Here is a 22543-nt window from a genome sequence, read left to right as displayed (position 1 = left end):
ACAGGTTGAACAACAGCATGCTGAGATGTACTAAAAGTAAACACATTTTTATGCCAACTACATACCTTTCAGTCAAGTGGCTATACTCTCAACAGAGGTAGCTTAAGGGGTATGTCTGTGTCAGTTGTTATCATTGCCTCTCAGAGCTGCAGTCTGTAACTTTTTATGACACTGTATTTTATTTAAGTACACTACAATATGCATGTCAGTGAACCCAGATAACACAGGCACCCACTAGGGCTCCTTTACCTGATTGAGTGGAACAGCTTCACATCAACATTGTGCACCTAAGGCGAATATATATATATATATATATATATATATATATATATATATATATATATATATATATATATATATATATACACATTACACACACACACATATACCTTGTACATACAGACCTCGCCATCACCCTATGCCCACCATGTATGTATGTGCCCATCTATTGTTACCCAAGACTAAGGTGTTTACAACTGCTCCTTCTTGTCTGCAGTGTTTTATGTCTGCTTGTCTGGACCCACAAATTCTCCTAGCCACTTTCCCCATACCCAGTTTCCTTCCTTTTTTCACCATATACCTCATCCCTTCTTTTTTCATGCAAGTAAAGAGAGCTCTGCCCTTAATAAAAAAATAGTATTCTGCCCTTTCTGCCTTGCACTAGCCTATGCTCTCTACTTTTGTATTTCTTGATTCTTGCATTCACCCCACCTTCCTACTGTCCTGTATATCCTTTTTCTACACCAGTTTGCTGCTGATACTTGTAGCTATATGTCTGGCCCCCACTAAATTAAACTCTGCTGCACAACTCACTATCAAACACAACAATGCTATTTACCAGCTCTACACATTGCAGCTCACACCAATGACTACTACATGGTTGCATTTCTAAGTAGCACAGGGTCTACTATACTAGGTGGGCTACCATAAGCTCCTGTCTCTCAGCTAACTCTGCACTGTTCTGATGAGTAACAAGAGATCTGCACTGCTGAGTAGGATCGTGCAGTAGGAGGAGTGACTAGGATATATAGGAATATATGTGAAGTATAATGTTTGTTAATGTTAATTTGTTAATACAGTCTGATTACTTTTGTATAAATGTAAATTTGTCTATATCATAGGGGATAATTCAATAAAGGTGTTAAAAAAAAACAGATGCAAAGGTTGCCCCACAGCACATTCTGCTTCACTGTTATGAGTATGAATGCAGATGTGCAGAACAGTTCCAACAAATGTTTATAAATATCAACTAACATAATCTAATCCCTGTATCATGAGGGAGGCAAAGAAAAACATGGGCACTTTACCTCACCTTATTATGAGCATTATTTCAAGTTATGAGGGCCAAATATGGTCACATCACAAAATAGGTGCTCTGAAGAACATCTAAAAAATTATAGGGAAAAAAAATCAATACTCTGGAAATGGAGCTTTACTGTGGCATTCAGAAATTCTGCGTTTGAAGCTTACAACTTTCAGGGTACAAATATGAAATTAACATCTGTGAACCTTCAAGAGTAACATCAGTTAATCTTCTAAAAAGTAAGCATTATATTTTAAATCATGCAGCTTACCATATCCACTACCACTATTATCAACATCTGCAACACATAAACAGCCTTGGTCAAACTCTTCCTCTTCTCCTACGCTGGTCGACCACCATTCACGAGCTTTAAAAAGAGACATCCTCCTTCACTGCAAAATTAAACACATAAGCAACATATTAGAAAAAAAAAGAATGTAGAAAAGATTCATTCACTATGCGGCCCAATTCTACCTTATGTTTACGGATTGCAATTGCCAGTAATAAATTTCATCTAACGAGTGCATACTTCTTTTAAAATGTACACTGAAATAATAAATTCCTTCAGCGACAGCACACAATGAAAGGGGTTCAAACCCTAGGGACCGAGTATAAGAGCCAAGATGGAGAATCCTGGTTCAGAAAGGTACCATTCCTCTGACTTAACAGACTGTTGCCATTGCACTAAAGATATGCGAAGTACTGATTTTGTGTGTTAGTGTGTGTGTCTGCATTTTTTCCCCTCTTGATATATATATGTATATGTGTGTGTGTGTGTGTGTGTGTGTGTGTGTGTGTGTGTGTGTGTGTGTGTGTGTGTGTGTGTGTGTATGTATGTGTGTGTATATATATATATATATATATATATATATATATATATATATATATATATATATATATATATATATATATATATATATATATATCTTCCCAGGGTGGGAGGATGGCATAATGGTTAAGGTGTTTACCTTACAGATACAAAGTGCAAAGTTTGATTCTCACATGGAGTAATTGGCTAGACGTGAAATGGCACACAAGGGCAGTTAGCCTAATACTAATCTATGAACCTAATCTATATATGGATTCACTTCAGAAGCTCGAAATACTGAAATCTTGAATTTCAGTATCTCGAGTCCAAGAAGTTGAATCCACAAAACAACGAAAACTAAAAACCACGAAATTCAAAACCTCGAATACCAGAGGTTTTGAATTTTGCGGTTTTACTACATACACACAGACACCATCCACCACACAATCAATCTGCTACATGAAAGCAGGGGGGCAACCCCCCTGCACCTCCCATGTGGGGGACTGCACCCCCCACACCACCCCTACTTAAATATTCTCACTCCAAGGTCATACTACATACAAACACGCAGAAAACACCACCACACAATCCAATTTCTCTTCGCACACACACATCACAGCAACAAAACACACTGACAAACACCACAGCCCCTACCCAAACCCCTTAACACACACTTACCTGAATACATGACCATAGCAGAACTTTAGAAGCGCGAAATTCAAAACCTCCGATATTCGAGGTTTTGAATTTCATGCTTCTAAACTTTCGCTATTATGTGAATTCGGCTTCTTGGGCTAGAGATACTGAAATTCGAGATTTCAATATTTCGAGCTTCTGAAGTGAATCCATATACATATATATATATATATATATATATATATATATATATATACACACACACACACACACACACACACACACACACACACAGTGTATATATATATATATATATATATATATATATATATATATATATATACACACACACACACACACACACACACACACACACATATATATACATATACACGCACACACACCTGCATGTACATTCATGTGTGTGTTTGCGTGTGTGTGTGAGTGTGCAGCTAAAGAAAAAGTATGCAAGACCAAGAATCTGCTGATGGCACTATAAACCCTTCTCCAGTCTAAAATCAGAGCCTCCTCCACTGCCAGTATAACTCCTGCACTGACTGGAAACCATAAGCCTTCCCATCTTGCCAACAATTAGATTCTCAATCTAATATATCAAACTAGGTGGTGACTGAATTACTCTCATTCTTACACCCAGTCTGGTAGCAACTAGAGACTATGATGTACTACTCCCGTCCAGCCAGGTATTGAAGGGGAAACCCCTACCTACAGCAGCTCCAATTTAATGAAATCCAACGCCAACCAGACTAACTATAATTACAAACTCAAGCCCACTGCCTCTAAATTCTCACACCCAGTCTGTCAGTAAATGGAATTCTTTCACCTACCTCATTCCACAATTTAACAAGCAACATTCTCCTTCGGAAGGAAGAAAAGTAGTCAGCCTATGCCCCTACATCTGATGAGACAGGGATAAGCTCCTCCTTCAGTAGCCTACATAAAATCTAAACAGATAGTGTGCCTCCATCTTTGCTAACCTAAATACTCTGCAATTTGTCTTTGCCTCCAAATGGGCTACACCTGGTACACTGCTCTGGACTCAACTATTTGCAGTGTGTATGATGGCAAGTTGCATAATAATCCTTTTAAAGAATCACACCTCAGCAGTGTTGCACTGGGCTGTTGGTTGCAGTATAGCATTAACTGTACCACTCAAATTTGAACACATGCTACACCCAAATCTCTTCCAAATAATCGACCCAATCCCTCTTCTGGGCTACCAGTACTGCTTCTAGCCATGAGGCAAACATCCACAATACTAGCAAACCTTGTGTTTCAGTTTGTGAGATATAAACATATAATTTGACACTGCACTGTGTAAAGAGCTGGAAAGTGGTCCTTGTATTTAAGGCAGCAAGGAACATCAGCTCAAGGATGTCTTAGGGTGGGTGTTAGAACAACCTGCTGTGAGACTATTTTTCTTCATAGTATACAAGTAACAGCTCACTTTAAAGATGGGAAATCCCTTTAAAAAAAAAAAAAACTCAGGCTTTACAGTTAAACAGCAGCCCTACTTCTTTAAATCTGTACCTGGATACCCTTAACAAGAGTTTTGTCCTTCCTAATGTGTAAATATTTGGCTAATGGAATGCAGAGTTAGGAATATGACCTTTAGCCAAACAAAGATGCTCCTACCTTTTCATTAGGCTGCAGATCATAATCACTACACTTCAAGCACCCTGTATTTGATAAATCTCAGCCTGAAATGAGTAATATTGCAGACCTGTAAATAAAAACCCCAATTCTTCTTCACTCATTGACTTCCACATAACTTTGAATCGACAGGTTTCTACACTAGGCACAGGAGTTGACCCTATGATTAAACCTACTTCCTATTCCCACTACCCCAATATCTCATTATCCCTGCCTAACCCCTAAAAAATACTAACCAAGGGAAACATATTACTTCACCTTTCTATGAGATATACTGACCTACAGTTACCCCATTTTATACCAGCTTTTGAAATCATTCTCCTCTAAATGCAGCCCTAGTTTTTTTTAAGTACTGTAATGAAGTCCAGTACACTAACATTATGAAGATGCAGTACCTAACATCCAGTGCCTTCTTATAATAAATTAACTATGTTAAATACATTATTTTTAATTTAGTTGACATACCCCGCTATTAAGTAATATTTTAGTTATACAAATGCAGTGTCGAATAGCCTCAGCAGATACAGTAAGGATATGTCACTAGTACTAATACTTTCACGCTTCCTGTTTTAGATTCTTTAAAGCTCTGATCGCTCTGATCATCTATGATAAAAGATACAAACAAATAAATACAGTATAACATCTACAAAATTACAGTAGTCTATAGTCTTCTACCAAAGATTGAGTGGACAGACATCAACATATTCTAAACAAATGGTAGTATTACTTATGTGAGTTACCTAAGTATACATTTCATTACACTCACCTTACCTGATATAAATGAACAACCTCATCCTATATGTTCTAATGTATTACAGTTATCATAGTTTTACTTATTATTCAACAATTATTATGTACTCTTTTTTTCTATTATCCTTTACAAAGTCAGCACACCACTAGTTTAACTTTGTATAGGAAAAACATTCGCTGGGTGTTAAGACTTTCAGGCAACTAAGAGAAAAAGAAGTTATGTACTCACCATAATGTTCCATCTGAGTTGTTGCTCATTTGTCTTCATCATGTGGGTACTCTGATCCGGCACAGATCCGACTCAGACGCATATCCAGCATTTGATTCAAGCTCCAAGCTCCTCCCCTACTCATAATGCCCGTCTCCTTCCTCCCTTTAGAATGAGTTTGCTCCCTACCTTAGCATTCCAACCTGACCCAAAAAACCTTGTCCCATGACAAGGGTCTCCATAAACAAGAAGAGGAGAACAAGGGTATTTCTGACTAGACCACCACACAGCCTATGCAAGGCAGAGGGGAAGGAGGGAGATGGTCGAAGACAAATGAAGAGCAACATCTCAGATGGAACATTATGGTGGGTACATAACTCCTTTATCTGAAGTTGTTGTCTTCATTTGCTCTTTAACCTGTGGGGCAGAGTCCCCAGCTACTAAACACCTGAGAGGCCCTCATGGAAGGATATTCCGGAGCACGGCAGAGCCAAGGGATGCGCTGTTCCTGGATAGAATGTCCAACTTGTAATGCGAGATGAAAGTATGTGAGGAAGCCCAAGTAGCCACAGAGCAAATGTCATCTAAAGACACTCTGGACCAAAAGGCAGATGAAGTAGTCATACAGCTAGTGGAATGCACCTTCACATGACCTGGCAGGGATAAACCTCTAGCCAAATATGCCAGGGTGATACACTGCGAAATCCATCAGGCAATGGTGACCTTCGACACTGGGTTTCCCTAAAAGGAGCTTAGAATAGGAAATAAAGAGTTGGTCAAGCTTATAAAAGGATTTAGTCCTGTGCAGGTAAAAATGTACCTGTCTATGCACGTCCAATAAGTGCAGTTTGTACTCTCCTTTATTCTGAAAATTTGGGAAGAAAACCAGGAGATTAATCACTTGACTAACATTGGATTATGAAGCTATCTTAGGAAGAAAGGATGGAGTAGTACATAAGGACACCCTGTCCTTATGAAATACCAAATAAGAAGGCTTAACTGATAATGCTTGAAGCTCCGATACTCTTTTGGCAGATGTAATAGCAATCAAGAAGGCCATTTTCCAGGACAAGAATTTTAAGTCCACTGAGGCTGCAGGCCTGAAGGGGAAGGGTGAGACCAAAGCTTGCAAGACTAGCATAAGATCCCAAGGAGGCGGTGGGTCCTTAACCGGTGGCCGAAGCAAAAAGGTGCCCTTCAAAAAGGCTTTACAAATCTTAGAAGACGCTAGAGAAGCCATATTGTTGCCCACATGAAAGTTGGAAATGAATGCCAGTTGGACCCTGACCGTAGAACTGCACCTTGCTGAAGAATACTTCCTAGAAATTCCAAAACCACTGGAACTGGAGCAGTGAAAGGGTCGATGTCATACTGAGAAGCCCAAATTAAAAAAACGTTTCCACTTGCTAGAATAAACCTTCCTGGTAGAAGACTTATGAGCCACAACTAAAATCCTTTTGAACGGTGAAGATAACTCGGGAGTCCTGATTATCAGGGGAACTGGAGCAGCCAAGGCCAGCTTCAGACTGACCAGGTCTGGATGGGGAATCCCTGAAGGATGAGAGATGAAATCTGATGAGACCACAAAGAGGGGAACCATACCTGGCAAGGCCAGAATGGGGCAATGAGGATGACTAAGCTCCCCAGCCTGTGAGCTTTCTGAAGACATTTTGGTATTAAGGGCAGAGGAGGATAAGCATACAGAAGACTGGAGGGCCAAGCATGAACCACAGCGTCTCTGGGAGCTTCTGCCAGTGGGGGGGGGGGGGGGTTCAGAGCAAAAAACTCACTGCACTTCTCGTTGGAAGGAGGCGAAGAGAATGTAGCAAGGCTGATCCCACTTGAAAAAGATCTGTTTCACTACCGAAGGATTCAGAGACCACTTGTAAGGCATCAGGATAGACCTGCTGAGCCTGTTGGCTAGAATGTTGGACCTCCCCAGAATGTGCGTTGCCACCAGAAAACAGCCGGAGGAGATTGTCCACTCCCACACTCTCATGGCTTCGTGATACAGGGGATAAGACTCTATTCCCCCTGCTTGTTGATGTACCAGACCACTGACTGACATATTGTCTGTCTGGCTAGCAATCATTCCTAGGGGAAAATGGGCATGGACAGCTTGCAAAGCTAGGAGCACCACCCTCATCTCCAGGATGTTGATATGCAATAGAGCCTAGTAGGGGGACCATTAACCTTGGACTGCCCTTCTCAAGCAGTGCCCACCCCCCCAGTAGGGAGGCCTCCAAGGTCACCGTGGCCAAAGGGGAAAACAGAAGAAAGGGGCAACCCTGGAGAAGGTCCAGGGAAAGAATCCACCACAGAAGAGAGTCCCTGCACAACCAAAATACTTGAACAGAGTGAGAGAACAAAAGATTTAGCATGGACCATTGAAGTACCCGCATGTGAAACCGGGCCATGGGTAAGACAGTGATCATGGCTGCCATGGACCCTAATGCCCGTAATACCAATTCCACTGTCAGCGACTGAGCTTTAAGGATACAGAGGACATGTAGCTTCAGAGACTGGATTCTCTCTGAGGTTAGAAAAACCTTGGTTTGAATCATGTCCAACCAAGCCCCAATGAAATCTAACACTTGAGACATGTAGCTTCAGAGACTGGATTCTCTCTGAGGTTAGAAAAACCTTGGTTTGAATCATGTCCAACCAAGCCCCAATGAAATCTAACACTTGAACCAGATCCAGTAACGATTTGTATGAGATTGATGGTTTTGCCCAAGTGGTGGGCAAAGTGAAGCAGGGAATCCCTCATTTGGCAGAGCTGATGCCTGGAAGGGGCAGCAAGAATGCAATTGTCCAGGTAGGGGAAGACCTAAAATCCCTGTACTCTCAGGTGAGCTGCTACTACTGCCATCACTTTGGTGAACACCCTGGGGTCTGTGACCAAAGGGGAGCGCTCTGAACTGATAATGACTGGCTCCTAGCCAGACGCTGAGAAACCTCAGAGAGCACCTGCCCATTTTGATGTGGTAGTACGCATCCTGAAGGTCGACTGAGCACATCCAATCACTCTCCTGCAGAAAGGGTAGGATAGATTGAAGAGTGACCATCCAGAATTTTGTCTGGCAACTGACAGGTTTGAGATGGAGAGATACAGAACGGCTCTTAAGTCCCCCATTTCTTTGGCATCAAAAAGAATCTGGAATAAATGTCATATCTGGTCTGGGGGGACAAGTTGGATGACTCACTTTTCTAGCAGCTTTGCAATTTCCAGTGCTGCTTCCTCCCTTTGCATACATGGAACATCTGGGAGGTGTCTGGATGGAATAGGTAATTGATTGAAAGGGACTGAATAGCCTCTGGATATGATTTGCAACACCCAATGATCATCTGTGATTGACTCCCAGGCCGTTGGGTGTAACAAAAGGCATCTCCTGACTGCCTCCAGAGCCAAGCAGCTGGGCAACCCTTCAGGGTTACTGTGTAGGTCTAACTGAGAAAGACTCCTGAGACCTTTGTTTCCATGGACCCCCTCTGCCTCTGGGGCAGCATCTATCAAATCCCCCTCTGCGTCTGGAGGAAGGTGAGTCATGAGTGTCCTGGGGGTACTTCTTGAGATTTCTGGAACCACATTTTCTTGGCCCCCTGCTAATTCCTTGAAAAGGTTTGCTGAGGAGCCGAAAAGTGGATCCCGACGGCAAACATAGTCTTTCCATCTTTCTCACGCTGGACTAGAGTGTCGCATAGGACTTTCCTAAAAGGGTGGAAGCGTCGTATGGGGCATTAATAAAATATGCCTTAAAGGACTCCAAGAAGGCACAAAGCCGGAGCCAGGCATGGGAGTTGATGGCAACGACTGTTCCAGCAGCTCTAGTGGCACCCTCAACAGTATGGAAGAGGAGACGCATAGAGGTGTTAGCAATAGATGTGAGAGTGGCCATTTGAGAGGAGAAAACTTTCTTGTCCTCTGCTGACATGGAGCCAGGGGTTGACTCCGCGATCTCCTTGACCAGATCTTACAGAAGCCTAATCACATGTGCCAAGTAATTCAGTGCATGCACCGAAAAACATCATTGAAGCATACACCCGCTTCCCAAAATGGTTCATCATCCTGGACTCTCTGTCCGGTGAATGAACCATAGAGCTCTCCTGTCCAAGCTCCTTTTTAGTGGCCACTGCTACCACCATGGCATCAAGAGGGGATCCCTTGGTCCAGTCATTGCTATCTGACAGGGCACTTAAAATCTTATCCAGGCTTTTGGGTATTGGCTCCAACATATCCGGCTCCTTCCATGCCCGAGATGTAACTAGGACCACTAGTAGATCTGCGGGAAGGGACACCCAGGAAGTAGAGGGTCCTGCACCAAATGCCTCCAGGAACACCAAGTTAGGTTTCTGGGCACCCTCCTGCCTGGCGGAGGATTTCCACGATGTCTCTAAAGAAGACATCCTCGGGAGGTGACCAGGGGGAACCTTCCCCTTGCTCTAAATTGGTGTCTTCTGTGAGGGACTAAGGTGGGGAGTCAAAGTGCCTCCTGTTACACGTACATTTGGGAGGCACCTCCTCAGTGGAGGACTCTGGGGAGGACTTGTCAATATCTCACTGTTTCCAAGTGGGAGCTTTCTGGGGCAAAGAGGTGGCAGGCTGTCCCTGAGGTAGCAGGATGGCCAGATCCGCACCAGAAACAGAGGAGACCAGGGCAGACTCTGAAGAAGAGATCATCAAGGGTCTCGATTGGGTTGAGAGAACCCTCTCCACCATGTCAAAAGCAAAAGGGGAACGGACCTCCTGAGAAGGGGCTACAGAAGGGTCTTCAACCCTCTGAATCAACGGGGGAGCCACAGTCGAACCTCCAGGTGCCGAGATTCCAAGAGGAAAGCTCTGCTCCAAAAAACTCAGAGCCAATACCATGCCCTGGGATCCAGTGCCAAGGCTACACCTCTGAGAACTGGACAGATCTGAGCTCGTTGCAGCTACCCTACTCAAGGTAATGGCCGGCGTTAAGGACTCCAAAACCAGAGGTCAGATCGGAGAAGCAGTAATTGGTATGAATGCAGACTGCATGGCCCCCACTCCAGAGGAAGAGGGGGCAGGCAAGACTCCCATTTGTATCTGGGTGCAGATAAATCTCTGCATCATCCTGCCCACTTCCACTTCAGAAAGGCTGCAGGTGGATCTGGATGAGGATGCCACCGACACTGGCCTAGAAGGGTGGTGAGGTGAAGCCTGAGCCGGTGAACGGGTCCTAAGCTACTCCAACTCTGGGGGAAAATGATGGGAATGCAGCCAGGAAGACTCCATTCTTGGAGCTGAGTGGACCTCGGCTGGAGGACCAGTGGAGGAAGAGTGACCAGGGTACTGCTTCTTCGCCCTGTCCTTGGACTTAGCTGGCTTGTCCCCATCCTCAAAGCTCTTGGCGGGAGGTTGAGTCCCAGAGGCCAGGGCAGAGACGGAAGTGGAACGCTGGGTTGAGGAGGCCTGGACCCCGATGGTAGGGGGGGAGAGAAGGCCTTTAATAATCAACTTGTTCCTCCTTGTCCATCAATGCGTGGGGATTGAACCCCACGCAGATGGACCAGGAGGATTCCAAATGGGCAGCTCCTAGGCATTCGACGCACAGAGTGTGGCCATCTGCTGGGGAGAGCTTATGGCCACACTCCATGCACTTATGGAACCCAGGATTTGGGGTCTCAGTCAGGGAAGGTAACAAGAGCTGAGAGGCCCAAACAAAACACACACACGCACGTGCGCACTCTATAGAAAGGTAGAATGATTTTTTTTTTTTTAACCGATGTTAACACACAAGGAAAGGGAGGTAGAAAAGGGAACTTTAAGAAGGAAAAGGAATAAAATACAGAGAAATAAAATCACTTACCCTAACTGAATCTCAGAGCAATGGATCACGATGGTTACATGAAGCATGGCAAACGAGATCTGGGGAGGAAGAAGACAGGAGCATTGTGGGTAGAGGAGGAGCTTGGAGCTCGGATCAGATGCTGGATATGTGGCGGAGTCAGATCTGGCATGTATCTGAGTACCCACAAGTTGAAAAGCAAATGAAGACAACTTCAGATTATTCATTTCAACTTAAAACCTTCTCTGCACAATAGTTAATTAGTCAGCTTTATAATAAAACAGATTCTCTTCACCAATACCTAATCTGATTCTATTCTTATTAACTCACTTTGAATTTTCTGATGTTTGAAATATGCAACAATTCATGTATTTATATCTAGATACTTATAAAATGGGAAAGTGCATTTGAAAAGTATACCACTAAGACTGCTGTGAAAGTCTGCCCACATGATGGTGTCTTTGCTGATATACTTAGAATCTATATTTTGGAACATGCATATTTACGCATGAAATATGCACCTGTTATCAAGCCTCCTATGGAAATGTTTGTAGTACTACAGCACTTCTCCCTGGAACTCTGCTGAAAATGGGTGATCTCAGTTGAACATTCCTAGTTAACATTGTAAAATAAATAAGCGGTCCTGCTTATAAATATGACCCTGACTACACTGCTTATTACGCCATATTATTCAGGACATATGCCATATTATCAATAAATACTCATCTCCAATTTATTCTCATTCAAAATGGAACTCAAAAATTGCAGATCTGCAAGAGACTTCTTGTACAGTATCAAAACTAATATAAGGCTTCTTACCTCCAACATGTTGCTCCCCTCCTTGTTGAAGCAAAATGTTTTTTTTTCCTAGTTACTGTGAAATGCTTTTTTCTTCTTGTTGCAGGATGCAGCCATACTTACTGGCTAACAAACTTCCCCAAGGTGCTCAGAGGTGATGGCTTGAGTGCCTGTCTTACAGGCAGCCAAGACAATGGTAAACGTCCTTCTTGGCATCCCAACAAAATCAGTGTATCTTTCTTAGCACTAAGCCTGATCCTAGTTTCTGACATGCACATCTGCATCATTATAGGATATCCCATGTCCTCCCCTACATCTGTGTGCTTGTAAACACATGCCTGTGATAGCTATCATCACTGGCTTGGGATTGCCAAGTCCACATCCCTGGTCACATGGCTCTTGGAGTTGTGCAATACTCCACTTACACAGAAGCAATCAATTGTTGTATATTTTTAACAAATATTACTTAAAATGTAGTCTACAACATTAAAATGGAAAAAAAAAAGTTTATTTAATTTAAAATGGAGTTTAAAAGCACATGACTCTGTGGTAAGTTTTCTTTCTTCTACTTTGCATTTCTTGTAAACAGCATGTTTAACTAAAATATTACAAAACCCAAGCTGAAACAGAAAAAAAAAATATGATCTTGTGGTTTATGAATGTTCTAGTTTATGCAAGGTGTGCACAGTTTATTGGTTAGAGTAAAAATGTATAATATGACATTATTTGCTTATTTTTGAATAAGTATTACTTGGTCTGATAGCACTGGAGAGACTCGGGCTACATGCTACCTGACCTCCCATGGCTATACATTGAAATGCACTTTCATGACTGCAATCATATTCACTGAAAAAAGACAGGCAAGTGGAACCATCATCTTCCTCTTTTAAGACTGGTCAAGCCAGTGTAAGATGCTCACTTCCACCCTCCTCTGCCTGGCACTTTAAATGCCTGAACTATTAATCACATTCAGTTGATCTATATCATAATCAGGGCTTTACTTCTCTGCCACTGACCCAAACTTGCACAATGTAAACTTCATCACAGTCCACCACAAATGGAGTGCAAATAATTGTTGCACTTCTGCTCAACCAAATGAACAAAATGACCATACCTTACTTATACAAAGGCTTAGTTAAGGCTACTAAGAAAATAAAATAAGACATATCAAAGATACTCATCAAAGGAAGATTAGTTTCCTCCTACAAATCGCAGATTACAGTCACCAGGACTCAGGACCTACCATCGAACCCTTCCCAGAAAAAAACAGAAATGAAACAAAAATATCAGTAGCAGCAGCAACAGCAACACCACCACCACCAAAAACAACATCAGTATGAACAATGTACTGCACTCCCTAAATTATTCATTATCGGTTGAAGCTATATGGTCAAAAATCATCAGTACCAGTGCTGGAGGCATTTGTTAATCCACATGATCAAGACTTTCAAATTATTAGTGAAACATATTAGTGAAACTTGTTTGAAATCTTATATTAAAAATAATGAGGTCAACATGCCCGGTTATGTTTTGTTGGGGTAGGACCTATAAAGGGGAGAAAGGGTATCTATATTTACCATGGAATATCAAAATTGCATTCTGTATCACAAGTAATGTGCTTGCCTTGAAAGCAGGAAAGCTAAACTGAACATTCTTCAGGGTGAAAGTACAAATCTTGTAAATCGTTAAGAATATAGTCTTCTCCAAAACAACCATTATGCATTACAAAGAACATTGCAATGTGAATGAAGAAAATAATTACAATCACAAATAATTTTTGTAAATGATATCCACTTCTGCTGGAAAGACCACAAAAATTCTTCTATGCAGGAGTCCATAAAACTGTATGGACTTTTAGCCAATATCTCTGCAGGCTTACCCTGACAAAACGTATAGAACAAAAAGCACATTATACAGGTACTGGCTAGCTATCCAGCCATCCAACATCAGTTCTGAAGGAAAACGGACAAACACAATCTCAGAATATAAACCTCAGCTTTGGCCGGCTAAGAACTTGTTGTATTCAACTGGACGTATAAGAGAATTTAAGTACCTTTATCTGCACTTTTTTTTTCAAAAAAATACAGTATTTAAATTGATTTCGACTGTGTGGAAGGAATATTAACTGAACTGGAAGTTTTAACTCTGCTCTTCAGTTAGTGCTGCTTGAATGTTATTATTTGTTAGTAATTGCAGGTGTGGGGGTAGCCACATTCTTTGATTTCCTGTCCTTGCCTATTTAAGTGGTACAGTGTGAAATATTTTCTGCTTAAAAACCTCAGCTTTGGCCGGCTAAGAACTTGTTGTATTCAACTGGACGTATAAGAGAATTTAAGTACCTTTATCTGCACTTTTTTTTCAAAAAAATACAGTATTTAAATTGATTTTAACTGTGTGGAAGGAATATTAACTGAACTGGAAGATTTGACTCTGCTCTTCAGTTAGTGCTGCTTGAATTTTATTATTTGTTAGTAATTGCAGGTGTGGGGTAGCCACATTCTTTGATTTCCTGTCCTTGCCTATTTAAGTGGTACAGTGTGAAATATTTTCTGCTTAGAAACCTCAGCTTTGGCCGGCTAAGAACTTGTTGTATTCAACTGGACGTATAAGAGAATTTAAGTACCTTTATCTGCACTTTTTTTCAAAAAAATACAGTATTTACATTGATTTTAACTGTGTGGAAGGAATATTAACTGAACTGGAAGTTTTGACTCTGCTCTTCAGTTAGTGCTGCTTGAATTTTATTATTTGTTAGTAATTGCAGGTGTGGGGGTAGCCACATTCTTTGATTTCCTGTCCTTGCCTATTTAAGTGGTACAGTGTGAAATATTTTCTGCTTAAAAACCTCAGCTTTGTCCGGCTAAGAACTTGTTGTATTCAACTGGACGTATAAGAGAATTTAAGTACCTTTATCTGCAGTTTTTTAAAAAAAAAAATACAGTATTTAAATTGATTTTAACTGTGTGGAAGGAATATTAACTGAACTGGAAGTTTTGACTCTGCTCTTCAGTTAGTGCTGCTTGAATTTTATTATTTGTTAGTAATTGCAGGTGTGGGGGTAGCCACATTCTTTGATTTCCTGTCCTTGCCTATTTAAGTGGTACAGTGTGAAATATTTTCTGCTTAAATCCTCAGCTTTGGCCAGCTAAGAACTTGTTGTATTCAACTGGACGTATAAGAGAATTTAAGTACCTTTATCTGCACTTTTTTTCCCTAAAAATACAGTAATTAAATTGATTTTAACTGTGTGGAAGGAATATTAACTGAACTGGAAGTTTTGACTCTGCTCTTCAGTTAGTGCTGCTTGAATTTTATTATTTGTTAGTAATTGCAGGTGTGGGGGTAGCCACATTCTTTGATTTCCTGTCCTTGCCTATTTAAGTGGTACAGTGTGAAATATTTTCTGCTTAAAAACCTCAGCTTTGGCCGGCTAAGAACTTGTTGTATTCAACTGGACGTATAAGAGAATTTAAGTACCTTTATCTGCACTTTTTTTTTAAAAAAAATACAGTATTTAAATTGATTTTAACTGTGTGGAAGGAATATTAACTGAACTGGAAGTTTTGACTCTGCTCTTCAGTTTGGATACTCCTTCTGGACCCATCTTATTTGCTCACTCAACTGAGTGCAGTGAGATCATATTCTGATTTCAGGCACTCCTACTGTGTACAAAGAGAGCATCTGGGAAACAGAAAAAAAAATAAGCTTTTTTCCTGCCTTTCCTGTTAAGTGGTATAGACTATTTGTAGGCTTCTGAGCCCCCAAGCCCTTCTGTATTGGAGGGAAGCCTTCTAGCTTAGTTTTTTTTTTTCTTATAACTAGCCAGTTTTCTAGTTTCAGCACTAAAAATCTGTTTCTTTGATCTCAGCACTTGTTCAGAAAAAAAAAATTCATCTGCTTTTACTGTACTTGTGTTTCTACCTACTTTTTTTACTTTTGCATCATCTTAAAAGTACTCAATTGTATTTATTACTGCTTGGTATAACTCATTCTAAGCCTTTTGGTTTAAACACTTGGGCTTCGGACCAGTTGTTTTGCACTGAGAGGGTTTGTGGTCTGCACTGTAGTGGCAGAACAGGTAGCTTACATCCTTCTAGGTTGGGAACTGCTGATTGAGGGCTCAGTGTCTGTTATTCTAAAAGTGTATTAATTCTGATTTAAGCACTTGGGCTTTCAGGCCAGTTATTTTACATTAAGAGGGTTTGTGGTCTGCACTCTTGTGGGAGGAGAGGCTGGACTCTGCCCTTCTGAGCTGGAAATTTCTGGTTAAAAGCTTATAGTGCATGCATATCTTAACTGCTTCTTACTGAAGTTGGTGGGCCTTGTTTGCTGTGGCATAGACTGGATTCGGGCCTGCTGGATCTAGCTTTGTTTGTGTAACTTGAGCACTAATCCAGGCATTCTCTAAAGTATTCAATTGTATTTATTACTGCTTGGTAGTAACTTGATTATAGTGTAGCTATCATTCTAAGTCTTTTGGATTAAGCACTTGGGCTTCAGACCAGTTGTTTTACATTAGGAAGGTTTGTGGCATGCACTGTGGTGGCAGGACAGGTAGCTTTCATCCTTCTAAGTTGGGAACTGCTGACTGAGAGCCCAGTGTCTGTTATTCTTAAAGTGTATTAGTTCTGATTTAAGCACTTGGGCTTCAGGCCAGTTATTTTACATTAAGAAGGTTCGTGGTCTGCACTCTTGTGGGAGAAGAGGCTGGACTCTGCCCTTCTGAGCTGGGAATTTCTGGTTAAAGGTTTATAGTGCCTGAATATTTGAACTGTATCTTACTGAAATTGGTACACCTTGTTTGCTGTAGCATAGACTAGATCCAGGCCTGCTGAATTTAGCTTTGTTTATATGCTTGTTGTTTGTTTGCTTGTTATTTCCCTGGAACGCTAATTCCACCTAATACGCGGCTTCTCGGCGCTTCTGTGGATCACTAGTGATATCTGCATTGCTTACTGTACTTATTTCCTTGTTTTACTTGAAAGAAAGTTACTGTTTGTCGTTTTTCCATTTAAGTTACCTGTAACACATTGCACTTAAGTTACCTGGGACTTGCTCACTAAAGCAATTATATAAGTCAGTACTAAAAATTAAAAGCACTACACCCTCACTCCCCACTGGCCCTTGTTTTCAATTATTAAGGAATTCCCAATATTATTCTAGCATGTCCAAAGGTCAGTTGTCAATCTCCTCTCCGGTCCAGCTGGTGAATCTGGGAATCTTGAGGCAATGTTACAACTGCCTCATGTACACAGACAACCCTCTCCTCCTCCCAACAAATTCCAACCCATGTGAGAGATGCAACCATATAGCCAAACTGGAGGCTAAGCTCTCTCAACTCAGTACTGGCATAACCAGTCAGGAGGAGAAGGAAACCACACTCACTACAATTCCAGTCTCACATAGACCTACCACAACAGCAAACCAAACACATAATCACACAAAAACATACTTGGAGGCTCTAAATAAAGATCTGCCTAAGCAGCAGAGACCTCCAAAGCAGACACCCAAGCAACCGCTACCCCAAAACAAAACACGTGCAACACATATCTCACAAAGCCAGTGTGCCGAACAGTCACAGCCCTTAAGACTAAACAATACACCTGATACACTTGTAATAGGTGACTCTATCGTCAGACACACTGATGTCCCGCTCACCAGGCTGAACAAGGAGAGGGTCACGGTGAGCAGCCTGTCGGGCGCTAGGATCCGCCACATAACACAAGCACTCAGGTCACTCCAAGGCAAGTACAAATATGACTCATTCATTGTCCATGCTGGTGTGAATGACCTGAGATGTACCTCCCTGGACTACATGAAAAGAGACATAAAGGAGCTCTCTGAGCATGTAGCCCAGGCCGGTATGACCCTGACCTTGAGTAGCATCTTACCCTCACCAAGAATGATGCCACAATATGAAGACAAGATGATCAATTTCAACAATTGGCTTAAGTACTGGTGTCATTCAAAGGGGATCCAATGCCTGTCAGCTTGGGATGATATGCTCGACAAGCCACGATGCTTCGCTAGGGACGGCTTGCACCTGTCACCCCTGGGCTTTAGGATATTGGCAAAGGCTCTTGCTACCCCCATAGTGCCATTTTTAGGCAAGGCTCAAAAGACAAACCCACCTCCATAGGTATCACAAGGGATACGAAACTAAGAGTAATGCTACTCAACGCCAGAAGTCTAAACCTCAAGATGCACTTTTCGAAACTCTCCTTAGCATGGAGAACATCGATATCTGTGCAGTAACAGAAACCTGGTTCAGGGCTCCCGAGAGCACCCCAGCACTACCAGGTTATACCTCATACCATGCTTTTCGGCCCCAAAACTTGGATCGAACCACAAAAGGAGGGGGAGTATCGATATTCATCAAAGATGCCCACACCTCCAGGTTGGTAGCAAAGCATGAAGCATCAGAGACTATCCATGTGCAACTAACAGTGGGTAAAACTGCCTTCCAGTTTATAGCCTACTACAGACCACCCTCCCAAACCCAGGAACCCCACTCGGCCTTCCTGAGAACACTGGAAAATATGAAGGTCTCCCCAAACACCATTATATTGGGCGACTTCAACTACCCAAACATAGACTGGGAGCATTACTCTAGCTCCAACACCCTAGCCCAAAAATTCCTAGAATTTATAAACTAAAATGCTATGGAACAACTTGTTACCACTCCCACAAGAGGGGAAAACATACTGGACCTGATCATCACCAACATGGGGACTCTATGCTCCAGACAAGAAGTGTATCCCTCACTGGTAAGATCAGACCATAAACTAATCTCACTGGATATTCACATCCCGACCCCACCCCCTGCCCAGAAAACCACAGTGAAAAACTTCTCTAAAGCAAATTTCACACTCCTCAAAACCGAGGTGGAATCCTTCAAAGCCCCCGGGCCTGTGGAAAATATGGCCCAGACCGCAGAATCCTTTATAAACGCATTCTATGAACACCTTCAGGAATGCATGGATCATGCGATCCCATATAAAACCAAGACCCAATCCTCCAAAGGCAGACGTCCTGTCTGGTGGACCCCAGCCATAAACAAACTATACAATAGAAGGAGGAAGCTACTAAATGAAATGATAGAGCAAAATCCCAAAAAGGGAAGGCATCACTGATCAGTATTAGCAAAAAACTACGGGCACACATAAAATTGTCTAAGGCCAGCTTCGAGAGAAAAATTGCACAGGACACTAAGGATAATCACAAGGCTTTCTTTAGTTATGTTAGGAACCTGGGTGGCAATTCCCAGATATGCTCAGAATTAGTCCAAAATGACAAAAAATACACTGAACCCACAGACATTGCCAACATCCTAGCTGACAGGTTCAGCACAAACTCCCCCCCCCTCCCCACCAAAAGGGCAAATATCTATCCCAGCAGAGTGCTGCCCCCCTGACATTTCAGATGCTCAGGTAAGAGCTGCCCTCTCCAAAGCAAAAACACAGCATCAATGGGACCAGACGGTGTCCCAGGCTGCGTCCTACATGAACTCCAAGAAGAGCTAAACCCAAACATAAAACTACTGTTCAATCTCAGCCTTACTACAGGATATGTGCCCAAAGAGTGGCGTACAGCAACAGTGGTCCCTCTCCATAAAGGTGGTGCCTCAACGGATCCTGGAAACTATCGCCCCATAAGCCTGACTAGCTTGGTCTGCAAAGCTATGGAAAGGATCATCATGGACCTCATAAATAAAGATATTGGGGACCTACAGACACTGGATCCTACCCAGTTCGGCTTTGTTAAGGGCAGATCCTGCCTCTTAAACCTGGTCGATTTCTTTGAAACAGTCACCAAGGCCATTGACGAGGGGAAGGTGGTCCACACAGCCTACCTGGACCTCGCAAAAGCCTTCGATACAATACCCCACTCAGGCATTATAGATAAGCTCACCAGCTTAAATATAAACCCCTATGTCACTAGATGGATTGCAAACTGGCTCAAGGACAGAACCCACATGGTTAGAATTGCTGGAGCCATGTCAGACTCCAAACCGGTTACAAGTGGTGTCCCACAAGGCTCAGTCCTGGGACCTCTCTTGTTCGGTATATATTTCTCGGAGGTACAGGCCAACACGGAAGGACTGCGGCTGACCAAGTTCGCAGATGACTGCAAACTGGGCGCCATAATTGACTCTCCAGCTGACACAAGCATCCTCCAAAAGGGCCTCATAGAAACAGACAACTGGTGCCAGAGCCATGGCCTCAAGCTAAATGCCAAAAGTGTATAGTCATCCCTTTGGCAAAACAAAGTGCCCACAAATTACCACATAGGTGGTAATCCATTAAGTACAGAAGAAGTAATTAGGGACCTGGGGACCCAAGTTGACAGCAATCTCTCATTTGACAACCATGTGGCCAAAGTGGTTAGAAAAACATTTTATATAGCCCACCTAATCATGAAGGGATTCACATCTAAATCAGGGGAGGTCATCGTGCCTCTTTACTCATCCCTCATCAGGCCCATAATTGAGTACAATGCCCCTTTTGGGATGTACCTTACCAGACACCTGCAGCAACTGGAAAGACCCCAAAAGTACCTCACCAAGAGGATCAAAGGGCACAAACAGATGCCATATGCTGCCCGGTTAAAGAAACTCCAGCTCTACTCAGTGGCATACCGCCTGTTCAGAGGCGATCTGTGCCTGACGTATAAAGCCATGTCCAACCCGGAATTAATGGACATGCTGCACCTCAGAAAATCCAAATCCCATCGAGCTACGCGCTCGAGAGACTTGAACTTCAGCACTGAAATAAATAGGACATGCTGGAGGGACAGATTCATAACCCAGAGGCTCCCTTCACTCTGGAATAAAATCCCAGAACAGGTTAGGCAGAGTCCCTCATTGACTCTATTCAAGAGGAATCTTGATGACTGGATGGGAGATCGTAGGTTTACCCCGGGTATCACTTCTGTGTCACTGTTAGACAGAGGCACAGTATACTAACCTCGAAAAAGGGCATAGCAAAATAAATTTAAAATGGGTGGCGAAAGCCAAACACATTCTGGCTAGGCTTATAAATGCCCTAGGGCAGATAGCCTAGTATGAACCTATGAACCTATGAACTAGTTGTTTACAAGAAAAAATGGTATTTCTACCCAAGTAAGAAGCATGAAAAAAATAAGACAGTGATTACAAATTGATACATTTAACCATTAAACTGGATATTATTGAATCAAGTGATCCAAGACCAGACTTAGGCCAAAACATATTTCAGTTGTAGGATCTCTGTCTTGGTGGTGCACAATCGGTGATCAATACTTATTTCCATAAACTGTTGTGAGTTTTTCATCCTTTCCTGAATTTCTGTGGGTCTTCCCTGGTAGATGTGTGATATTGCAGTACTGGCATTTAGAAATTAATAACATTACATTCACAGATTTGTGCTTGTTACACTTGTATCAAGTAGTTTGCTACACTTTTTTTTTTATTTTTTTGCTCCTTGACTCACTTGGAGGACCTTTGTTTTTTCTTTGCTTTAAAATTAAGGGACGTCCCTGATCAGGGAACTGCACCAGGGATCAGAATACCTAACTACAGCTCGGCAGCCACCAGATTACACAGTGGCAAAAATACTGGATCTTAACTGCACATTGGCAACAAACTAAGTATATTGAATACTGGCATACATTTGAACACCTCGTAGCACAGCTTTAGAAAGAGATTTTCATTCAATACAGCATTACTCACAGTTTCTGAGTTCATAAGGGTGGAGTTTAATAACTGAGAAATTATGCCAAATCTGTTGTTAAATCTATTCAAAGTCTTTCACACTATAAACCAGCTCTCACCTATGACTGCATAACAAAATGTTCATCATTTATTTCATTCACAGAATCAGAAAGCACAAGAAGTACTCTTCAGAATTTATCAGTGAATAAACCTTTCTACAGGACTCCATTCTGGGACCAGTGCTCGTTAATGTCTATGTAAATTCATTGTTAAAGTACTGTGAAAACTTCACATGGCACACAGGTCTTCTACTTGCAGAAGACAATTACCATGTGATTAAAAAACTACGGCTGATTTATAAGTTCTGGAAAAAAGCGTTCATGTTCCAAACTTCATACCAACATACAAACAAAGGCGATTATCAGAGATACATACTCTACACAAATAGGTGCAGATAATTTGGGGCAAAATTACTTCCCTAGATATTCAAGTCAATGAAACAACAAAAATGTAAACAATTTCTAAGAAGTCAATAGAGTTAAACACTTACTTTACTCTCTTTCTGGAACCAAACTCAAACCCTTTCTACCACTTTATAGATTATTCTTTGAAATTATACTTTATATTGGCCTTGATATATGGATTCCTTTCTAAATCAGAACAAATGTGTCATAAATATGTATAATTCATCTGCAACCCAGCACAAAGAACCCTTCTCAACAACATTTTACCTTTTAAGTGGTCATCACTTAAGAATGCTGAGTCTTTCGGCTTTTCCCTGTTAGGGGTCGCCACAGCGGAACTCTGGTCCACTAATGATTGGCAGTAGATTTTTACGTGCCGAGTTGCCAGCCCTGATGCACAA

At 41.9% G+C, this 22543-nt stretch overlaps 1 protein-coding gene across 3 annotated transcripts in view; it reads right to left on the bottom strand.

Annotated features, from left to right (window-relative positions):
* The window catches only part of BBS9 (Bardet-Biedl syndrome 9), a 2479230-nt gene that overhangs the window by 2218535 nt on the left and 238152 nt on the right, over window positions 1–22543 (bottom strand). For all 3 annotated transcript variants that reach the window (XM_044065020.1, XM_044065022.1, XM_044065021.1), the window contains exon 2: window positions 1575–1695. In XM_044065020.1, the coding sequence (XP_043920955.1) occupies window positions 1575–1686 (112 nt within the window). In that variant the 5' untranslated portion in view covers window positions 1687–1695. The remainder of the gene's footprint in view (window positions 1–1574; window positions 1696–22543) is intronic.

The sequence above is a fragment of the Protopterus annectens genome, chromosome 3.part0, assembly GCF_019279795.1.
Source record: "Protopterus annectens isolate FY-2018-M chromosome 3.part0, PAN1.0, whole genome shotgun sequence".
NCBI lineage: Eukaryota > Metazoa > Chordata > Ceratodontiformes > Protopteridae > Protopterus > Protopterus annectens.
Note: the sequence above shows the minus strand (reverse complement) of the source record. Positions and strands in the feature narration are given on the sequence as shown.